Here is a 21,094-nt window from a genome sequence, read left to right as displayed (position 1 = left end):
TGATATACTTATATCAAGGCATATATAGTCTGATATGGCCAATTTCCATATCAGGCCTGATATGGACGGTTTATATCAGGCCTGATATAGTCTGATCAGAAAATTTCTTCACGGGTTATTCTGTTAAAATTGAGTTTAATAATACATTTATTTAAAATAAACTCTGGTTTATTTTTATACCGATAGTTTGTAAAGATGATTGTATGACATGGCCTTTCACCCTTCACTAAGTCTCTATTTCAACTTTAACCCTCTTCTTAATTGAACTGTTGATACTTGATCCCTCCAATCCTTTACGTGATTGTTAAAATCCTCTTAAGATTTACATTTTCTAAATACTACAAAAATTATTATTATAATAATTAAAAAAAAAATAAATTACTAAATTTACTAAATTATTTATATTTTTATTACCAAAAATACAAAAGGATTATATATTTAAACTAATATAAAAATGATAAATTTAATTATTAATTATGACTACATCAAGTTTAATATAAAAGACTGCAAACAATAACAAAATTAATTAATTCTGAACTAAAATTTAGATTTAATAAAATCAATAAACTGAATATCGTAAAAATAGATTATAGATAGAGTAACTAATGGAAAAAAATAATGGTTTAAATAAAGAATTATATTATTGAAATATTATCTCGAAGGGTATCTTGAGCTTCGGACGCCGACTTGTCGAAATGAAGAAGCTTCCGATTGAGTGTTGTCTCGAGAAAATCCCATGACGGCAGTATTTCATCGCCGCTGAGACCTGTTTCACTTCTCGACTGACGACTGTTCGAGTTACTCCACTTGGGTGACTCCTCCCGGCTTATCATCTCGTCAGATTTACTCTTGGTGACGAAATTCCCATCGGTGCTAATCCGGTCCCACATCGTCGATGTTCCTTTAATATTTAACCAACTCAATCCAATCGTCCGCCTAATTCTTACTGGGTAATAATTAATGCCTATATTTATATAGGTCATGCTCTAGTGATGTCTGTAAGCTTTTAATGTTTCTACGAGATAAATTAAAAATGATTCTAATGAAACTGTTTTAATCGATTGTATCATCCAAAAATTATTTTATTATTTTAGTATACTGATAGAAGGATTTCTCAGTATTAAAGAAGATTTCTTTTATTTAAGAAATCATTTCTTAAGGGGGAACACTACTGTGACGATCGAAAAAAAGAGGTGATTTTCGGGAATTTTTTTGACAGGAAAAATAAAGGAATTTGGGGATCGGATTTTTTTTAATTTATTAAGGGTACATTAAAGATTATCACTCTAAATTTTTATTAAAAAATATTTAATTATTACAAAGTTATTAACAATCTCGTAGAGAACTAGAAAGAATTTCCCCCTCCATGGTCGGTTCGATAACTCAAAAACGGATCATCTGAAAATAAAAACCCAAATTGCTTTTTAATCAGTAAGGATGTAGTTATCGTCGCACATACGGAATTTTAAAAATTTTAATAAAAAAAAATTACGAAGACGGTTGACCCTAAAGGCCATCCCTGCAACTTCCCGCTAATTCCGTTGATACCTGGCCGCTTTTTTTGAGCTCTTCGAGCTCAAAAATACAATCTGTGTGTTGTTTTGAGCTCCCCGAGCTCAAAAAGATACCTTTTATATGCTTTTGAGCTCTTTGAGCTCAAAACTCTGATAGAAGTTTCATAGAATATTATTTTTTGAATTTTCAAACCGCAATAACTTTTGAATGAATGAACCGATTTTTACGCGGTTGGCGGCATTCTACGCAGTTTTTTAAGCCCCATAAAGAATTTTTAAGTTCCAATTGGTCAAACTCGAAATTTCGGAGTAACACCGAAAAAATACTTTTTTCGGTTTTCTTTCGTTCACGATATCTCTCGAACGAACCAGCCGATTTTGACCGGATTGGCGGCGATCGGCGTGGTTTTTCAAGGTTGAAGGCTGATTAGTTTTTGGAATCGATCGGTAGAGCGATTTAAAAGTTATCCCAAAAAAAAAACTTCTGAAAAAACTTTTTTTCCTATTTTTTTTTAGATTTCTCCAAATTTCTCAAACTCTATCGGTCGGAATCGGTTCAAATTAACAGGAAATCTAAGTTTGGCGAAGCCCTTTCGAATGGCACCAACCGCGATGGAATCGGTTCAACCGTTCAAAAGTTATAAGAGGTTTACACACACACACACACACACACACACACACACACACACACAGACGTAGTGACACCCTCGCGGGAATAGTCAGGAAAGCTTCCTAGGACCTCAAAACGTCGAGATCTGATGAAAACTTGATTTTCGAAAAACGGGGTAAAACCAATAACTTCCTGATTTTTGAAAATTTTCAATTTTCTTAGCGGGAAGTAAAAAATGGCGACTGATTGAAAATTTTCTCACTATTCTTACTCTTTTTCTTTTATTTTAACCCGGCTAAAAAAATCTTTAACATGAAAATTTTTCAAATTCCGTACGTGCGACGATAACTACATCCTTACTGATTAAAAAGCAATTTGGGTTTTTATTTTCAGATGATCTGTTTTAGAGTTATCGAACCGACCGTGGAGGGGGGAAATTTTCTCCAGTGCTCGACGAGGCTGTTAATAACTTAGTAATAATTAAATATTTTTTAATAAAAATTAAGAGTAATAATCTTCAATGTACCCGTAATAAAATAAAAAAAAACCAGATTCCAAAATTCCTTTATTTTCCCTGTCAAAAGAATTCCCGAAAATCACCTCTTTTTTTCGATCGTTACAGTAGTGTTCTCCCTTAAACATCATTCCTTAGTATTTAAAAAATATTTCTTAGTATTTAAGAAATATTTCTTAAATACAAAGAAACATTATAAATACTAAGAAATATTTTTTAAATGCTAAGAAATGATGTTTATGAAATGATTTCTTAAATACAAAGAAATCTTCTTAAATGCTAAGAAATCCTTCTATCCGTGTATTAACCAAGTCATTGTGAAATAACATTTTTTAGCATTAAATTGCTAACTTTAATATCATGAAAAGGATACATTTATAAAATCGTGATATATATCAATAAAACGCTAGCAGACTTTTATTTGATTTCCCTTCACTCGAAATATTTTCTCGGCAAATATTCTGTCGAGAATCATTGTTCCGCGGATCAGAAATCGTGTTACAATTTTAAATCCACGTAATCGCATAATACTTCCAACATTTTATAGCTATTGTAGCTAAAATTACAAAAGATAAAAATAAAATCCTGTAAATTTGCTACTTACTTTGGAGCTTATGGATTAAAAAATTTTTTTTCTTTCTCAATATAAAGTCTAAATTTACCTACAATCCATTGCAATACTAAAAATAAATTCTAATGAATTTTAATCAAATTTTCTCTAGAATTTCACAATGACGTTCACTAGAATATCATAACTCTAGATCTAATCTCTGATAATAACAATTATCGTTATACATGAAATCAATATCCTCAAATCAAATGTAAATTTACCTCTAACGGTATCCCATATCGGATTTCGAGTTCTCATCAATCTATTTTTGCCTGCTGATCGTATTGATGATGTCCAAGAGAGCGTTGAAGTTGAATCTGAGGCTGCTGTTGAAATACAATTTCTAGGTCTCAGTTCACGCGTTAATGTATCATGTATCTCCATTATTTCACGATGCAGTTGCTTTTGATGTTCATCTATTATTCCGCGTTGACGAGGGCTCGGCGATAAACGTGATAATGGCCTCTCCAATAATTCACCATCCGATCTACCCATTAAAAAATTAATATTAATTTAAATTTACCTCTGTTACGAACTCGGAATCACTAATATAATCAGCGTACTATACTAACAATTCAGGAGCTAATGTCGAACCAAGGGCTAGCTAGTAAGGGATTCAAATCTATCGTAAATCCTGGATGGATCACACGGCTGTAAGTGGAACGGTACTGGCTAAATTAGCTACGCAATTAACGTTATTGCCGATAAGGTTGGCTTTTAATTCTACGGTAATGGTTTTAAATACATTTAATCGTTGATCGGGTTTATTTGAGCGTACTATTTATTTCCCAAAATGACCAAGCAATTTTGCTCGATAAGTTTTTTTATAATTCACAATATGTTTATTTTTATTTGTTTGTTTTTTTTTATGTAAAATATCGATGTGACAAGAGTAAATTTATTTTAAAATCAAAGCGTAGTATTAACTTTTGGGATCAAAAAATAAATTTAAAGGTGTTACTGAGTAATTCGAAATATATCGAAATTACTAGCTGTATTCGAGCTGCGGTTTTGATGTACTATATATAAATATGGAAAGAGAAATTATTGGAGTGAAAAGAAATGCCACCAAAGAGAGTTGCAATCGCACAAATTCACTCATACGTGTACTCAACATGATTGCATTGAGCTGAACATGGCGGACAAAGCGTACTCGTGCTACCCGCACCCATCAATTATTGCTCGTCAGGGGTTTCTCTATTTCATCCCACCCGGATATTAAACCATAAAGGAACCATTTTGTGACCACATTCATCTAGAAATTTTCAGACTGATTGATTAAATGTCTTAATATACGTTGATTTTTTTATTATTAAATTATTTATTACTGCTGTAAAAAATACCTCATTTTTATGACATTCAATAGAGCAGAAAAAAATATTAACAAAAGTGCTAAACTGCATTTAATATCATTTCAAGTTGCATCATAAAATCTTTTAATGGTCGCTTGTCAACTAATCTGAGAATACGTGACATAAAATAACTATATGGTACGTCTATTGGAAAAATTTTATATTAAGTATTTATTTCAAGGTATAAACTTTTTATTCCGACAGTATTTTATTAAAATAAAAATATTTTGACTAACAAACTGAAATTATTTTGACATTAATTAAATTTTCCGCTTCCTAAAAATGTCTCATATAAAGTTAATAAGTATCGCTCCAATTTGATGCAACAGTGCTTCAAATTTCTTACAACTTTAAACTACGGAAAGTTAATTAATCATTTATTATTTATAGCAAGTCGCTTTTCTGGTAAAATGCTGCTACATTATATTGACGATGTACTATCAACTAAAGCAACCAACTTTCATATAATTAATATATAATAACTTATTAAAATTCTAAGCGTTATAAAATATCGTGAAATACCCGATAAAATAGAAAACCATTCAAAGATAACACCCGTAACGATAACTATGCCATTTATAAATAAACTTTACATCACCGAGTATTCACCAGTAATTTTTTTGCATCAACTCAAACTCTACTTCCTGTCAATATATAATCGCAAAATATTCTACCACAGCGAGTGGGATCACCGTCAGTCTCTCAGGGTTATTAGTAAGCATTTCACAACACACATGCCTATCTCTCGTTGAAAAATCCAAAGCTAATTTATTATATCTCGCTCTTTAAAATAAATATTATTTTCATAATCTCAGCTTTATTACTACTTACTGCATGAGTTAAGCTTCGTGTGAATATATCTCGATGACAATAAATTGTAAAAAGAACGTTGTAATTATAAAATGTGAAAAGTCAAATATTTTACTGAAAGATGTTAGTGTAAATTTTGATTAAAAGTAAATAATAAAAATAAAATGGTCAATTATTCCGAAATATCCGTAAAAAATACACAGTATTAGAGTACACGCAGAAAAAAAAAAAAATTTACTTGAATCAAGTAAATAATTTTGAAGAATTTCATCATCTTGATTTGAATAGAAAAATTCTTAAACTAAGAAATTTTTTTTAGTTTAAGTAAATTTTACTTGATTTAAGAATTTTTCATCTTGATTCAAGACAATGAAACTCTTCAAAATTATTTTCTTGGTTCAAGAATTTTTCTCTCAATTCAAGTTCATTTTTCTTCCAGTGCATTATTTTCTACATAGTTAGCAAATTAAAAAAAAGTCAATAATGCTTCCGTACTCCATAGATTGGTAACTCTAAAAAATAATCTTCTGATTAAAAATATTTTACAGGTTTAATCGGTCCAAATTAAAGCGATTGTTTCGAAACCGAAAAAATAATTGCCGGTATTTCTGTAATTCTTTTTTAATGAATAACTCGATGATTAAAAGTTCAATACCAAAATAATTGCAGTCGTTTCTGTAATCCTTTTTTAATGAATAACTCGATGATCAAAAATATCTCCCAACAGAATTTTAATTATTTCATCTCTTGGAGAAAAAATTGTTGAAGATAAAAAAAAAAGCTTTTTACATAAATCTAGTTTTATGTAAGCACCTATGAGTCAAAAATCTTCAAATAAGGTATAAATTACCTAGGCGTATATGTTTGCTTCGGACCATTTGAACCACTCAGATCCGGACAGCTAGTTCTTCGGAAACGTCGGGACGCCTCCCTAGAAACCTTTTGAACTGCATCCAGCATCGCTACTCTCTCGTCATGAGGTAATACCGCGGCAGCTTCTTGAAGTATCTATCCACAAAAAAATATATTATACGATTTTTGAAGAAATATTTTAATATTTTACAAAAAAAGAATCGAAAATTATTAATTATCTTTATTTGAACAAATATTGAAAAATTATTTATTAAATAAAAACAGATGATAAATCAATTTTGCGATTGTTGCACTACGGGTATACAGAAAAAAAACAATCACGATTCAATCATTTAAAAGCCAAAAAAATATTTCAATCAAATTTATTGAAAAATAAATCAAAACGGCTGACTAAAAAAAAATTTAATTAAATAATGCATTTCCATTGAAAAAAAAAAAAAAAAAAAAAAAAATTGTTAGAGTTTTTTACGATACTCGAGCTTAACGACGAGATATTTTTTTCATTGTAAGATTTAACGAGTATTTACGTTGAAGAGTTCGTTAACCTATTTTCATTGGTTGAATAAATTTCTATGATATTTTAGAAACTTTATCTTTATCAAATTATGATTTGTGTTATCATCCATGATATTAAATATAATAGTATAATTCTCAGAAACTTGGACAGGAAAAAAACACTCAGTGCAAAATTTTTAAACGTTGCAACGTTTCGTTTTATTTCACAACTTCATCAGGCAAATTTAGCACTGAGTGTTTTTTTCCCGTCCAAGTTCCTGAGAATTATACTATTATATTTATCTTTATCATTTCTATGTACATCTCCGATACATTTATTAATTCAATGCGTATGTATGAACCCCAGTTTATATGTATGACGAAAGCGAAACCACCGATATTTTCAATTATCGGTTTTAAAATCTATAAACAGATGAAAATAACCATTTATACAATAATTAACTTCATAATATATTTTGCGATAGTACACAAAGAGACTGGCAATTATTGGAAAATTAATTTAAATTGTGGGTATCTAGAATTACGAAAATCAAATTGCTATTGGAATTCAATAAAATATCGCATTAATATTCAGACTCTTTTGTTTGTTTTTTTAAATGAAATATAACATTGTGACGAATTTTTTAAATAATTAAAATAAGATAATCTTGACTAATTATCGTAAAAAAAGTATTTAGATTAAATGGACATTTTTGTGGTGTTGAAATTGAAGAATTTTCTAAAGGATGCGAGTATCTAGTGAATAGCCCGCTGCTAGAAGCTCGTAACCGGAAATTACTGAAAATACACTAGTCAATTTAGTTATAAAGCTTTGAGATCATAAACTGCTGGCGTTATTGAGTCTTTTCACTTGATTCGCCCCATCAAATCGATTATTCTGCAGCGGATTTAACATCACGAAGTTTACTAGACATTTATGACGAAACAAATGCTTTTGATCTATTACATAGTCTGAAATTGTACTTGATAGAAACTTACTAAATATTTCTATTCGAGTAACTACAGTATAAATTTCTGCTTTTGACATTTACAAGTTTAAAACGTCACTTCGAATAAAACACTTCTTACAAACTTCATTTTCAATCTTTTTAGATTTTCCATGGCATTCAATTCCGTTAAGAGCTCCATCGTTTAGATAGAATCAACACCGATTTAAAAACTGAAGCTGAAAATTGAAAAAACCTAGCTACGAAGCTTTTCTGTCATTGTTCGGTGATTTTTCACAGAAATTAATTTCATTATAGCTCCCAGCAATTAATAACAGCCGGCTAAAAAAAAATCACAAAACTTTTTTTTTATTTCATTTTTTAATCAATCAAAAAATATTAGATTTTTTTTATTTTTCATGCAACTCACATGTTTGGAAACAGAAGAATAAAATCAACAAAAATTGAATCAATAAAAAATATATATTAATTTACGAGAAATAAAACATCAATAAATATCTCGAATAAAAGCATCGATTTTGTAAAATCAACATCCATGTTCAATTTAAAAAAAGTCGTTATATTGTTTTTTTATTCAAGCACATAAATAAATTCAATATTTTTTTACAAAAGTAAATAACTGTTAAAATAACATAGAATGAATCGTAAATTATTAAAACTATAATAAATAAATATAAATAGCAAATAAATATAATAAATATTTGATCAGACCCCAGAAGATGATGTTACAAAGATTAATCTATCGAAGTAAAACTTTATTGAGTAGATAACTCAGCCGGGAAATCTCAGTGTTATCTATCCTGGGCAGATAGCTCCTAGATCTCCTTAATTTAGCTCTTTATTCTTATCAGTAACTTAATCATAATTTCGTTGTTCATCTTTCACTTCCCTCCAGTTAAATTCATAGATCCTTCCGGGATTTAAAGGGTTTATTCAGGTTCATTTTTTCGCACTTTTGCACGTATTTCCGCGTTGTAAAAAATCCAAAAAGAGGGTAGTTGGCTAGTAAGGTCGGCGAGGTTCAGCTCCTTTTACCGAGCGTCCACGGATGCCGAGCACGTTGCCGTCTAAACTCTAAACTACCCCACTCCAGAGAATGTAATTGTGATTCTCGAGTTTCTCAAGTCGCTTTACACTGACCCTGTGGGAGCTCCCACTACATACCCACTACATACTAGAGCCGGGAACCTGTGTAGCAGAGTGCTAACCCTCTTCTTCAGGTAGACTGTTTTCATGGAAAGTTTATCGTGCCTTCAGCGCTGAATCCGAATCTCTAAATAAACCAGAGAAAAGGTCGGATCTTTTCTACGGATTTTCATCCACCTTTTTTTATGCCCATTTAACCGCTCTAAATTTTCTCTATGTACATATATACTTACGCTTTGTACTCCGGAAAACTATATACATATATAGATGTTTATACACTATTATTCACGTAGACATCATATTTTCATTTCACGTATAACTCCTTCACGAATCGTTTACTTTATAAAGTACACATACACTTTACTATATCAATTTTTTCCTTTCATTTTTTATTGATATACGCCGGGTGCAGAAAAATAAATAAAATTAAATTAATAAAATAGACCACCGCCAACACTATACTATTGCACTGAGTGTTTATGTTTTATAAACCGATTTCACGGCTTCATGTTCGCGATATATTACCCCGAGCTTTAAAGACTTGATGACAGCTATCGGTAAACGGCAGTCATGTGCTTTAACTGCCCTATCAAGGTGTCAAACTAGGTTCTGTTTCAAATGCATACACTGCAACGAACTACTGAACTGTTCGCTATGTTCCCTTATAAATTTTCCCATATATTCACTTTGATATTGATATGTGAAAACATACACTGCAACGGTGCTCTCAAAAACCCATTTTTAAATCAAACTTGATTTTTTTCAAGTACTTCATGTGTGGTTTCTGGTAAAATAATAAAATCTCGTTTGAATCTGAAAACAATTCAACCCTTTTATGATGGAAAATTGAAAAATGATCAAATAAAACAGTTCTTTGAACTGTGTTTTAATTATTAAACTTTGTTGCATAAAAACTATTTATCAGGTAGTACAAAAAATTCATTAAAATTTTGATATTGTTAGCCTACTAAATTTTGTAGTTTTCTAATTGCTTTTTTTTTAAATTACTTTTCAAAGAAAATATGTCAGTAAAATTATCGCAAAAAAATAAAGTACACAATAATAACTGTATAAAACAAACATTTTCAAACTTTCTTCATTTTTGTTAGATATATCTATAGATGAAAGGTTATACCTATTAACTACATTCTCTGAAAATTCTAGCTCTCGAGTTATACGGTATGGTATGTTATGAAGTAATGTAATGGCAGCATATGAAGTATCCGCAAAAATAAACTTACAAAAGTAATAAAAAAAAATAAAAATAATTTTTTGTTTTTAGATCGTATAGTTCTTGAAGTTGTGAAGCATTACTAGTAATAAAAATAAAATATAAATAAATAAATGAAATAAGTAAACAGAGCAAAGAAATGAAATTTTTTAGTTTTATGTTTTCTTTGGTTTAACCTTTTACTCGTGCGGTTTTTATGTAATCCGATTGTAACAATGGTTGTTTGCTAACAAACAAATTAGATTGACTTACATTTTGTACTGTTATTATTATCGTCATTACTATTTACATAATAACAATAATAAATATGACATTTCCCGTATTACGACTTTGGCCCAGTTTCGTTTTTATGGAACTGATATTGGATATAATGCTTGTAATACAATGAAAAAAATTTTTTACAATATTTTTTGTACTTATCAAATAACAAATAAATTTTTTAAATTATCAAACTTATAATTTTGTTGTTCGCAAAAAGCTCGATTTATTTTTTTTATGATAATCAGACAAATCTTCTCATAAAATAAATGAAACAATGGGCTATCTAATAAGACACTCATATAATATAAATAAAATGATAACAAGCGTTCGTAGTATTGAATATCTAAAGAAAGCTACTATGCTTTTTTGTATGTATTATATAGTTTTATATATATAAAGTAACAAGCAACGTGATCGGTCCTAAGAATACTGTGGATCTTGTTACTTTAATAAAATAATAATAATGTCTTTATGATTAAGCGTAAATTATTCTATTCTTCACGATAGAAATGGTTATGTGACACTATCTTTGCTATTGGCGGATTTTGTGAGCTGTATCAAATAGAAATCTCTGTTAAAGAAAAAAAAGCCAATTATTTTCCCAATATATTGCACAATAGTGGCTGTCGATCAAACAAATTATAGCTCTTACATAATAGATTTTATTTTTAATTTTTTTTTATGACCCAATCAAAAATACTTTTATGTAAACTTATTTTTCAACTCAAAACTTAATGAAGAAAATAAAAAATATTTTATTAATTTATTCACCACTTTAAATTTTTATCTTGATAAAAAAAAGTTTTCAATGTTTGAATAAAAAATTTCGTTAAAAGCTCACCAAAAAAAAGGTAAATAAATAATAATTACAATTCAAACATTTAGAAGAGTTGTGAAATTGAATTAGTTTCTTTATATAAACAATCAAGTACACAACAGCGAGGTAGTTAGATCGACAAATAACTTAAACTTTTCCACGCCAGTATAGATTACTAGCGCAAGAGTATACAAGAGTTAGCAGTATCCCCAGTACCATGCCAGTTTCCCCTGGTTCTAACTCCGCAAACGGGCAAACTTGTTCAACGCTTTTACAAAATACTCCTCCGTCTGCCTCTAACCAGAAGGTTTTTTTTTCATCTTCAGCAGAGCAGCTATTTCTTTCTCCGACCTTTAATCCTTCTGCGCCTTTTAATCCTTCGGGCAGAAAACGTTCACTAGTAACTCACAAAATCGGTTTAGTCTTCTCAAGATTTTCTTCTTTACGTGGTAAAAATAACAGCAGTGCCTGCAGTTGTAATCGTAAGAGAGTACAAGTCCATTTAAAACTTACGAGGCCATTGGGAATTCTTATCGAACTATCCATCAGCCTCTGGGGCCCTTACTTTATTCCCAGAGTAGAGCATACTCCTCATAATATTAACTCTTCCGCATAATAAGTAGTAAGTAACTTTACCTCGTATTCTTTAAATATAAGGTCCTATTCGTGGACTAAATTTTAAGGGTGAGTTATATTGACCTATTTTAAACTTAAGATAATAACTTTTAAATATTTACCCTTTTGATTTATTTTAATGTTTTAGTTTTATGTTTTTACCCATTCAATTATTTGAGTTAGCATTTCTAGAGCTTCTCGTACAGAAGTTTGTTTGAACATACGGTTTACAAAATGAGATTCTCATTCTATACGTGTGTAGGTATAAATGTTGAGAGCTCAAATTTAACGTGAATGCAATTAGTTTTGTAAATGGTAAAAGATCAAAAGAACGAAACCGCAAGTGGAAATTTAGTATCACCGTTTGAATTAACTTTGCCACTCAATTATAAAAATCAGCTTAGTGCTTCTATCATGAGTATCATCTCATATTGTATCATATCCATAAAAGGGAAATAATATTTATGTAATATATGTTTACAAAACGATAGGTAAAGAGAAAACTATTTTAAATGTAATTTCCGCGAGTTATTTATAGAAAAACTAGCGAATCCAGCCCGCTTCGCTGGGCTAAAACTCACTTTAGTCTACATCTTCATTTTCATTCTCTTCCACTCTTTTCTCTAGCGGGAGAAAATTCTTACCTACACTGATGTACATGTCGATTAATACAACATCTACTTTATTATTTATATATAAGCATATCGGACTTATCTCAATATCAGCGGTAAAAGTACGAAGCAAGGCTCGAGCGCTGTAAATGTGAATAATCTGAAAATTTCATCAATATAAACAATGAAGAGATAATTTTTTTTAAATTGTTAATTCTGATTACGAATTTGTAATTAAATTAACTTATATTCTACCTGATTTTCATGAAATTTTAGAATAAACAGATCCAAATACTCCCTCAACATCATAAAGTAGTTCACATAATTAATATTATTTATTCGTGTGATTATTTTATGTTTGTTGACAGATGATAGATGTGAAGTTAGTTGATTTTCTTTTTGAATAAATTTTATTTTTTGGTCTATACATTGCAGTGCCACCTGGTGGCGATTTGCGTCAGTGGAGGTAACATAATCGTTTTCTCCATGAAAAAATACATCTGAATACTAATTTTCATTACAATCGGTTGAACGATACGAAAATCGGTACTTTACAGCGCCACCTGGTAGCGATTTACAATTGGCATAGCATATACACCTTCTCCGTGGAAAAATACATATACATACCAATTATCATAATGATCAGTCAAATAGTTTCTGAGTTTATAGATGTCATATATACAAACATCCTCTTTTATATAATAAATACTAGCGGTTTTCCGCCCGCTTCGCTGGGCGAATTGAAAAGGAAATAAATTAAATTTTATGTTTTATTTTTATTTATTTTTTTTCATATTTTCTATATCTCAAATTTCTTTTCTATATCTCATGTGTTTAGAAAATACAATGCTTTTAATCTGTTACATTTTCGCAATCCCGTAATGACAACAATTCATCGATTATGTAATCAGCAAAAATAAAATGTATGTAAAATTCTTAGTCCGTTGACTGAATAGCTATATGTAATGTTAAATTTTGGAAACGTTACAATGACTTTTTTGCCGCTGCCAAAGAGACGATTGTTGTAAGAAAATATCACTATTAAGTAAGAAAAATATTTAAATCCGTTGACCTTGGAGGCCATCCCGGTATTTGTTTGTTTCTCTTGAGATCCTATCAAATTTTATATTTGTAGGAACTGTATTTGAAGAATATAAATTTTTTGATAATTATCATTCCCGCACTCCTATGTGGGGGAGAAACTTCGTAAGATCCTATTCGAGATGATTTTTACATAATAAATAAAAGATTCCAACAAAACTTCGAGTCTATAAGAACTATCGATTGGAAATGAGAAATTTTCATTGTTAACGCCCCCACAATCCCTTTTGAGGTTAGAATTCGAGAAAATCCATTTTCAGCTGAACTTGACATCGTACACGAAGATTCTTACCAAATTTAGAATCTGCAGCAGTTACAGTTTGGAAATTAAAATTTTAGATTTTAATACCCACCCCCGCAATCCCTATCGGAAGTAGAATTTTTTGGAATCCGTTTCGAGATGATCTCCTCATGACAAATGAAAGATTCCGACCTAATTTCGAGTTTGTAAAAGTTACAATTTGAAAATGGAAATTTGAAATTCTAACACCCAGCCCCGCAATCCCTGTCGGAAGTAGAATTTATTGAAATCCGTTTTGAGATGATCTCTACATAACAAATAAAAGATTCTTACCAAATTTTCAGCTTTTAGAAGCTATATTTTGGAAATTAAGATTTTTTTTTGTCAACACCCACCCTCGCAATCCTTATTGGGGGTGATTCGTCGTTAAATCCGCTCTTAGATTATTTCTACACCACATGTAGAAGATTTTTACCAAATTTGGAGTCTATAAGAGCTATATTTTACAAACGAGAAATTTTCATTATCAACGCCCCCGCAATCGCTTAACTGAACTAAACATCATACACGAAGATTCTCACCGAATTTGGAGTCTGTAGAAGTTACAGTTTGGAAATGAAAATTTTAGATTTTAACACCCACCTCCGCAATTCCTATCGGAAGTAGACTTTATTGAAATCCATTTTGAGGTGATCTCTACATAAGAGATAAAAAATTTCTACCAAATTTAGAGTTTTTAGAAGCTATATTTTGGAAATTAAGATTTTTTATTGTTAACACTGACCCCCACGATCATTATTGGAGTTGATTCGTTGTAAAATCCATTATTAGATCATTTTTATATCACATATAGAAGACCTCTACTAAATTTGGAGTTTATAGGAGCTATAGCTTGGAAATTAAAAATTTTAATTGTTAACACCCACCCCCGCAAACTCCTGTGAGGTATCTTAAAATTCGTTCGTATATTATTTCTACATCTCTTAGCGAAAATTCCTACCCAATTGGAGTCTGTAGGAGCTATAGATTGAAAATTAAAAATTTTCATTGTTAATACCCACCCCCGCAACCCCCTGTGGGTTGAGATATCCTAAAATTCGTTTATAAATTATATTTACATCACTTACAGAAATTTCCTACAAAATTTGGAGTTTTTAGGAGCTATAGTTTGGAAACTTTTAATTTTCATTGTTAACGCCCACCCCCGCAATCCATATTGGGAGTAGATTGTCATAAAATCCGCTCGTAGATCATTTCTACATCACATATAGGAGATTCCTACTAAATTTGGAGTCGATAGGAGCTATAGTTTAAAAATGGGAATTTTCCATTGTCAACGCTCCCGCAACCCCCCTTGTGGGTGGAATTTCGTAAAATCCGTTCTTAGCTGACCTCTACTCGGCGAAAGGAATATTCCTACAAAATTTCAAATCTCTACGCCTTATGGTTCCAGAGATATCGTGATGAGTCAATATATAGGTAAAAATCTCTTATATATCGATATATATATATAGATTAAAATAAAATATATAATCAACGTGAATATATTAATTATACTAACTTTTATAAGTTGGAGGCCCTCTTCTTCATTCAACTAACTAACGAATACTAAACGTATCATAACCAATAAATACTAAACAAAACACAATCGATTAAATGACAGACAGATTATTTTTTGTTTTTAAACAAAAGATAGCGTAAATAAATGACATCTTTACATAACCTAGAAATGAATTAACAAAACCGTTGCTATAGACAATAATTCATGTCACAACCTTGTGGATGCGTGAGTGGATGCGTGGGTGGATGTGTGGGAGTGAGTGGGTGGATGCGTGGGAGGGTGTCTGGAAACACGTTTATAAGCATTGAAGTGACAGACATTTTGCCGGTCTTTATGCGCTCGAATACGAAGAAGAAGTGATGTCCATTTGTTTTACTAGCAGAAACAAATGACTATCCACATAAATTTGAAAAAAAATGGTAAAGGGTTGATGGAATTCAAGAAATGAATATCCTAAAACCTTCTACAATTAATTCCGCGTCGAATGATCATGGTCGCATGCCGATCGGTCCAGTAGTTTTCATGTTTATCGGTAACAAAGAAAAAAGTTGCTTATATATATATATATATATATATATATATATATATATATATATATATATATATATATATATATATATATATATATATATATAGATATATATATATATATATATATATATAGATATATATATATATATATATATAGATATATATATAGATAGATAAGCAAAAAATTTTTTTTGATCATTAAAAATTAATGATAACTTTTTTAAGATGTATATTGATGTCGATACTTACCCGGAATTTATTGAGAGTTACCAATGCTGGTATTAATCCTCCAGGGCCTCGTTGTCGCCCCCGTCGACGATTTATCGACACGACGTACGTCAAGGGACTCGAGTCTCGCAGATCAACATGACTAGCGTAACCTAGAAAAAATAAAAAAATAAATTTAATGTGATGTTATTAAATTATGACTGTATTAATATCAAGCAAGTTGGAGAATCTAATAATCGAGATAGGAAATGTTAAGCAGATTTCAGCGTAATCCTTGAGAGTACCGTCGTAAAATAAACACCTGCGTGGCGAGAGTTTAATAGTGTGATATAATACAGTATGAAGATTTCCGAAGAAAAATAGGTGAGCCAATTTATGTTTACGGAGGTCTATGTAAACGGACATAAAGTGAGACATTAAAGTGACATCGACAAGGACGCGAAAGTAGCAGCAGAGAGAAGAGAATCCGCCAGTCGAGATTTACTTTCGCTCACTTGCGTCCATAGTCTTTGGTACCTGATTTTAATTAATTCACCAACTCTACAAAGTTTATCGTTCGTTGAAAGTTTGCTCTTCAGCACCAGTAGTAAGAAAGGACGAGTCGCCAATTACACGGCTCAGCGGAGGGTGTGAATAGCATGACAGGACAATCTGAGAATTCCATTTTACGTATATATTATGTGTGCACATCTACGCTACTTTCCAACTAGTTGAGCGTGTTATAAAGAGCTTTTATATACATCATATATTGACGTATTATTCAACTCAACATCTATTTTACGGCAATTCACACTCCTAATAAAATTTTTTAATTTTATCATTTTTTTTACATTGATTTTTATTAAAGAGAATTTTATTTTAAAAATTCTTGGACAAAAAATTTTTTCTAAGATGAAATTAATTTTACTTGGCCCAATAATTTTTTTGCTTGATTCAATGAAATTTTTTAAATATTTTTCTTGGTTCAACATTTGGTCTCTTTAATCTAAGTTGATTTTTTATTCAATTGTTAATTAATAAATCTCATTTTTATTTAGAATTTATTAAAAAATTTTTCCATCACAAACTTACACGTCGTTCTAAAAAAATTATAATTCATAAACTGTAACTGTTTAAATTGAATGTTAAAACAGAAAACAGAATACTAGTGTATTAATTTAAATCGAGTTGAATTTAATTAAAAACTTTAAATCGACATACCTACAGTTAATTCAAATATTAATAATAAAATTTCAAATTAACTGCATAGATTTACGCAACGAACGTGAAGCGTCAATGAAATATAAAAAAATTTTATACTACAATACATTCCAATTGAAACTCACCTTTATCAGTTTGATCAAGGTGAGTCTGCTGAACCTTAGGTAAAAAATCAGTAGCAGTAATCATAGTGGTCCTAGCGATAGTCGCTCTTCTGGTAATATTGCCAATATTCCGAGCTTTGCTCCAACTCGAAAAAGCACTTAGTCCACGATTGTTGGTGAATGTTAGACTGTACTTGATAACTCGGTCAGGTGTAATGAATAGCAGTCTCAAACCGTGTTCTGGAGAGCGTTCAATCATCTTGATCGTCCGTTCAGCCCAAGTCCAGCCTTTGGATAGCGATTCAACAATACCAGCGGCCGGTGATGTCTCTTGAGTTGTTACTAGTTTACAGAAGAGAGACAGTGATCGCATTTCGGTATTGTAAATGTCTTGTCGCTTGCGCCAGGACTCCACGTGCCAGGCATTCTCGTGAGACGAGTTGAAGAGATTACCCAGATATGGTCGCAGAATATGCCCGAGGACTTTCTTGTCGTATTCCATTCCTATAACGAGATATACACCAATTTAACCAACAACTCCCACTGCATCTCCTCAAATTTATAATTATTTCAATTGTTAAAGAGACGTTTGTAAACTATTGCCAGTTTACAGTACTACTACTACTATTACTACTACTACTATTGCAATTGCTTGTGCTATTGAAACTACTTCAATTAACCAGAGAAATTCATTACCAAAGTACAGCCATCTCAAGAGACTCTTTGACATTATTACGTCGTTCTCCAGATCGGTGTACGCTGTTTCGCGATCACGACGAACAATGTCAATTAATATGTCAACCGAATGCTCGAAATAATTGTACGTTGTATGATACTGCTTCTTCGATCTTGACGATACATACGACTTTTTATTGCTGTGTTCAAAATTCTTCTGGCGATCCATTATCGCGTAAATTTGGTCTCTGGCTTGCTTCAGCACCAATGTCAAAAGATAAACTAAATTTTCAGTGGGGCTTGATCGTGCGTCTGACGACAATGACAAATTTAAAAATGAACACTCGCTCAATAAATTCTATGAAATAATGAAATAATAATAATTAGAAAAATCATCAACCACACGGAGAAAATTTTATAGTAGAGTTTATTATCTAGTTATATTAAAATCTATTAACTACATTCAATAGTAGTAAATATTATTTAAATAATTAAGTAAACCATCTGAATTGTAGTATTTACCATCCTGATGGTAACTATTACTATTATGATGGTAATCAGTAATAATAACTGTTATTATTTTAATTAATTACAACTATTATCAAAATCGTAATTCCTAATATAACCTGATGGTTGCAGTTACTATCAGTAATAATAATAACTACTATCTAAGCTAGTAAAAAATATTAAAAAAATTAAGAATCTGCGTTACTGTGGATGCATTTCTGAATAAACTAAAAGCAGCTGTAGTGCAGTGCAGTACACAAAAAATCGGGATTAAATTCGGATTGAATTTATATTTAAATTTTTATTTGTCTAAAACAATTTTAAACGCCAAATTTTTCAAAAAAAAATTGAAATTTCCAAAAAAATCAAAATTTTCAATAAAATCCAAATTAAAAAAAAAAAAAAATTTTTAATCTTAAAAAAAATCAAATTTTCAAAAAAAATGTTGAAGGTAATTTAAAATATTTTAATATTTCAAAGAAAAAAATGTACATTAGCTAAAATATGGATGTAAATAAAAGATTTAATTAAGTAAACTTATATTATTTTTTCTTTCAGAATTTTTACAATTTGAGATGGTTACAGTTACCATCTTCGATTGTAACAGTTATAATTTATAATAATTACAATTATTATTTTCGATAGTAATCGTTACCATTATTAATAGTAACTATTACAATTGTCAATGATACCACCTATTATTTTGTTACTAATTAATTTTATTAGCATTTTAGATAGTAGGAGTTACTATTTTTGTATAGTAGGTAGTATAATTAATTTTTCTCCGTGCACATAAATTTGAATGTGAAATAGTAATTAGAGTTAAACCTGCATTACAAGTTCCTTTACTTTGAGAACTTGTTTTATAACAAGTCCCAAGTACATCAATTGTCGGGTACTGTAACCGTAGTGCCCTCCCATGGTGCCACGCGGCAAAGAGGCCATTACTTGGCGCCAGCGCACAATCAGTTCACTCTCAAGGATGTCACTTGGTCGAGGATCTACTGAACTCAAGTTCAATGAGTACTGGTGAAGGGTAAGTAGATACAATTCCAAAAGACGAGCATCTGAGACGTAAGAATCTTCGTGGTGAAGAATTCCTCCTTGACACATAAAAATTTATATTTTTAAAACTATTTTATTACTCGCAATTTTTTTTTTATTTCTATCACGTTATTTTCATATTGTTGGTTGACTAATTTGTGTTGTTTCCAAAAGAAATTTTTTAGTTGCTATCAAAAATAAATAATATAATTAAATAAACTCTTTTATCGTAAAACTTGACAGAATTTTTTTGTGTAACTTGTTCTGTAATAAATAACCGATAAACTGGTGCATTAATTTTCAATCACACTGATAAATCTTTAAAGCAAAAACTTGCAAAATGGACTTTTAGTTCTTTTGTAAGCGCGTTATCTTTTGTAACTACCGACCGCACAAGATCATGATAGAATAAAAATTTCGCGGTACTTGACCATACTTACTACTTTTTTATCCGTAAACTTTTTTCGTTTTATTATCTCACCCATTATTCAAACTACCTCGAATAATGTAACAAAGCGAGCGCGCTATGATACATTTTAAATTTAAACATATAGAGACTCATTTTCAGTATAAATTATTTATTTATGCACTTGTATTATTTAAAAAGTTGTTCTTTCTTTCTGATAATTTTTTCAGCTCAGATAAGGAAAAAAGCTAAAGCAGATGACACTCCAGGAATATATTTTATTTCTGAGAAAAATCTATGTACCTCAACTAAAATATGGTCTAGTCTATCCTCATCCGCTCACTGACGGCTTATCACTTACACGCCACGAGAAGACGTAAGATTTCCATTCATTGAAACATTATGCAGGATTTCTTTTCCGAGAATGCCATGCAAATGCATTTAAAGATCTGATGTAATGTAAAGGAGCTTCCATTTTTGTATATATTGCTGTGAAAATTAAAGCAAAAAATTTCTTTAGATTTTTATAAGTTAATTAAAGAATTTTTTATCATTCTTAAATCTTAATACGAGATTAAATTTTTTATTAAAATAAAGACTTATCGGGCAACGTAATTTTAATGTAAAATATTTAAAAAAATTTACGATAAAACTTTTGGTATGTTTTATTCAATTGAACTGTAAACAGACTTTTTTCTCTGACGATTAAGTTAGTAAACGACTCTTGAGGAGTTTTCATACACACACCATCAACCGAGGACGCGGCATCCAAGTGGAATCCCATCAATAATAATTTCCACACGACCGATTAATTCAATCTACCCACGGCGTCGATTATATCTCTTAAATTTTAAATTCTAAAATTCTTTATTATACACAAAACAAATAAACTAAATTTAAAAATAATTAATTATAAATATGTGAATAATAAAAAATGATAATTAGTCCGTGATTTTCATTATATTAAAATAGTTTGACTAAGAAGAAATTTGAGTACTCTAATTAATTAAAATTACCAGTACTTTGTTTTCTTTTTTACCGGATTTTTATTGAAACATAAAGCTCGAGA

At 30.4% G+C, this 21,094-nt stretch overlaps 1 protein-coding gene across 1 annotated transcript in view; it reads right to left on the bottom strand.

Annotated features, from left to right (window-relative positions):
* Window positions 1–447: 447 nt before the first annotated feature.
* The window catches only part of LOC123275013, a 45,844-nt gene continuing 25,197 nt past the window's right edge, over window positions 448–21,094 (bottom strand). Inside the window, exons 9-15 of the mRNA XM_044742886.1 lie at window positions 19,404–19,678; window positions 18,090–18,426; window positions 17,415–17,897; window positions 16,111–16,241; window positions 6,261–6,418; window positions 3,470–3,735; window positions 448–901 (exon numbers count right to left, since the gene is read on the bottom strand). Coding sequence (XP_044598821.1) covers window positions 636–901; window positions 3,470–3,735; window positions 6,261–6,418; window positions 16,111–16,241; window positions 17,415–17,897; window positions 18,090–18,426; window positions 19,404–19,678 — 1,916 coding nt within the window. The 3' untranslated portion in view covers window positions 448–635. The remainder of the gene's footprint in view (window positions 902–3,469; window positions 3,736–6,260; window positions 6,419–16,110; window positions 16,242–17,414; window positions 17,898–18,089; window positions 18,427–19,403; window positions 19,679–21,094) is intronic.

Source organism: Cotesia glomerata, linkage group LG1 (genome assembly GCF_020080835.1).
Source record: "Cotesia glomerata isolate CgM1 linkage group LG1, MPM_Cglom_v2.3, whole genome shotgun sequence".
In the NCBI taxonomy this organism is placed as follows: Eukaryota; Metazoa; Arthropoda; class Insecta; order Hymenoptera; family Braconidae; genus Cotesia; species Cotesia glomerata.
Note: the sequence above shows the minus strand (reverse complement) of the source record. Positions and strands in the feature narration are given on the sequence as shown.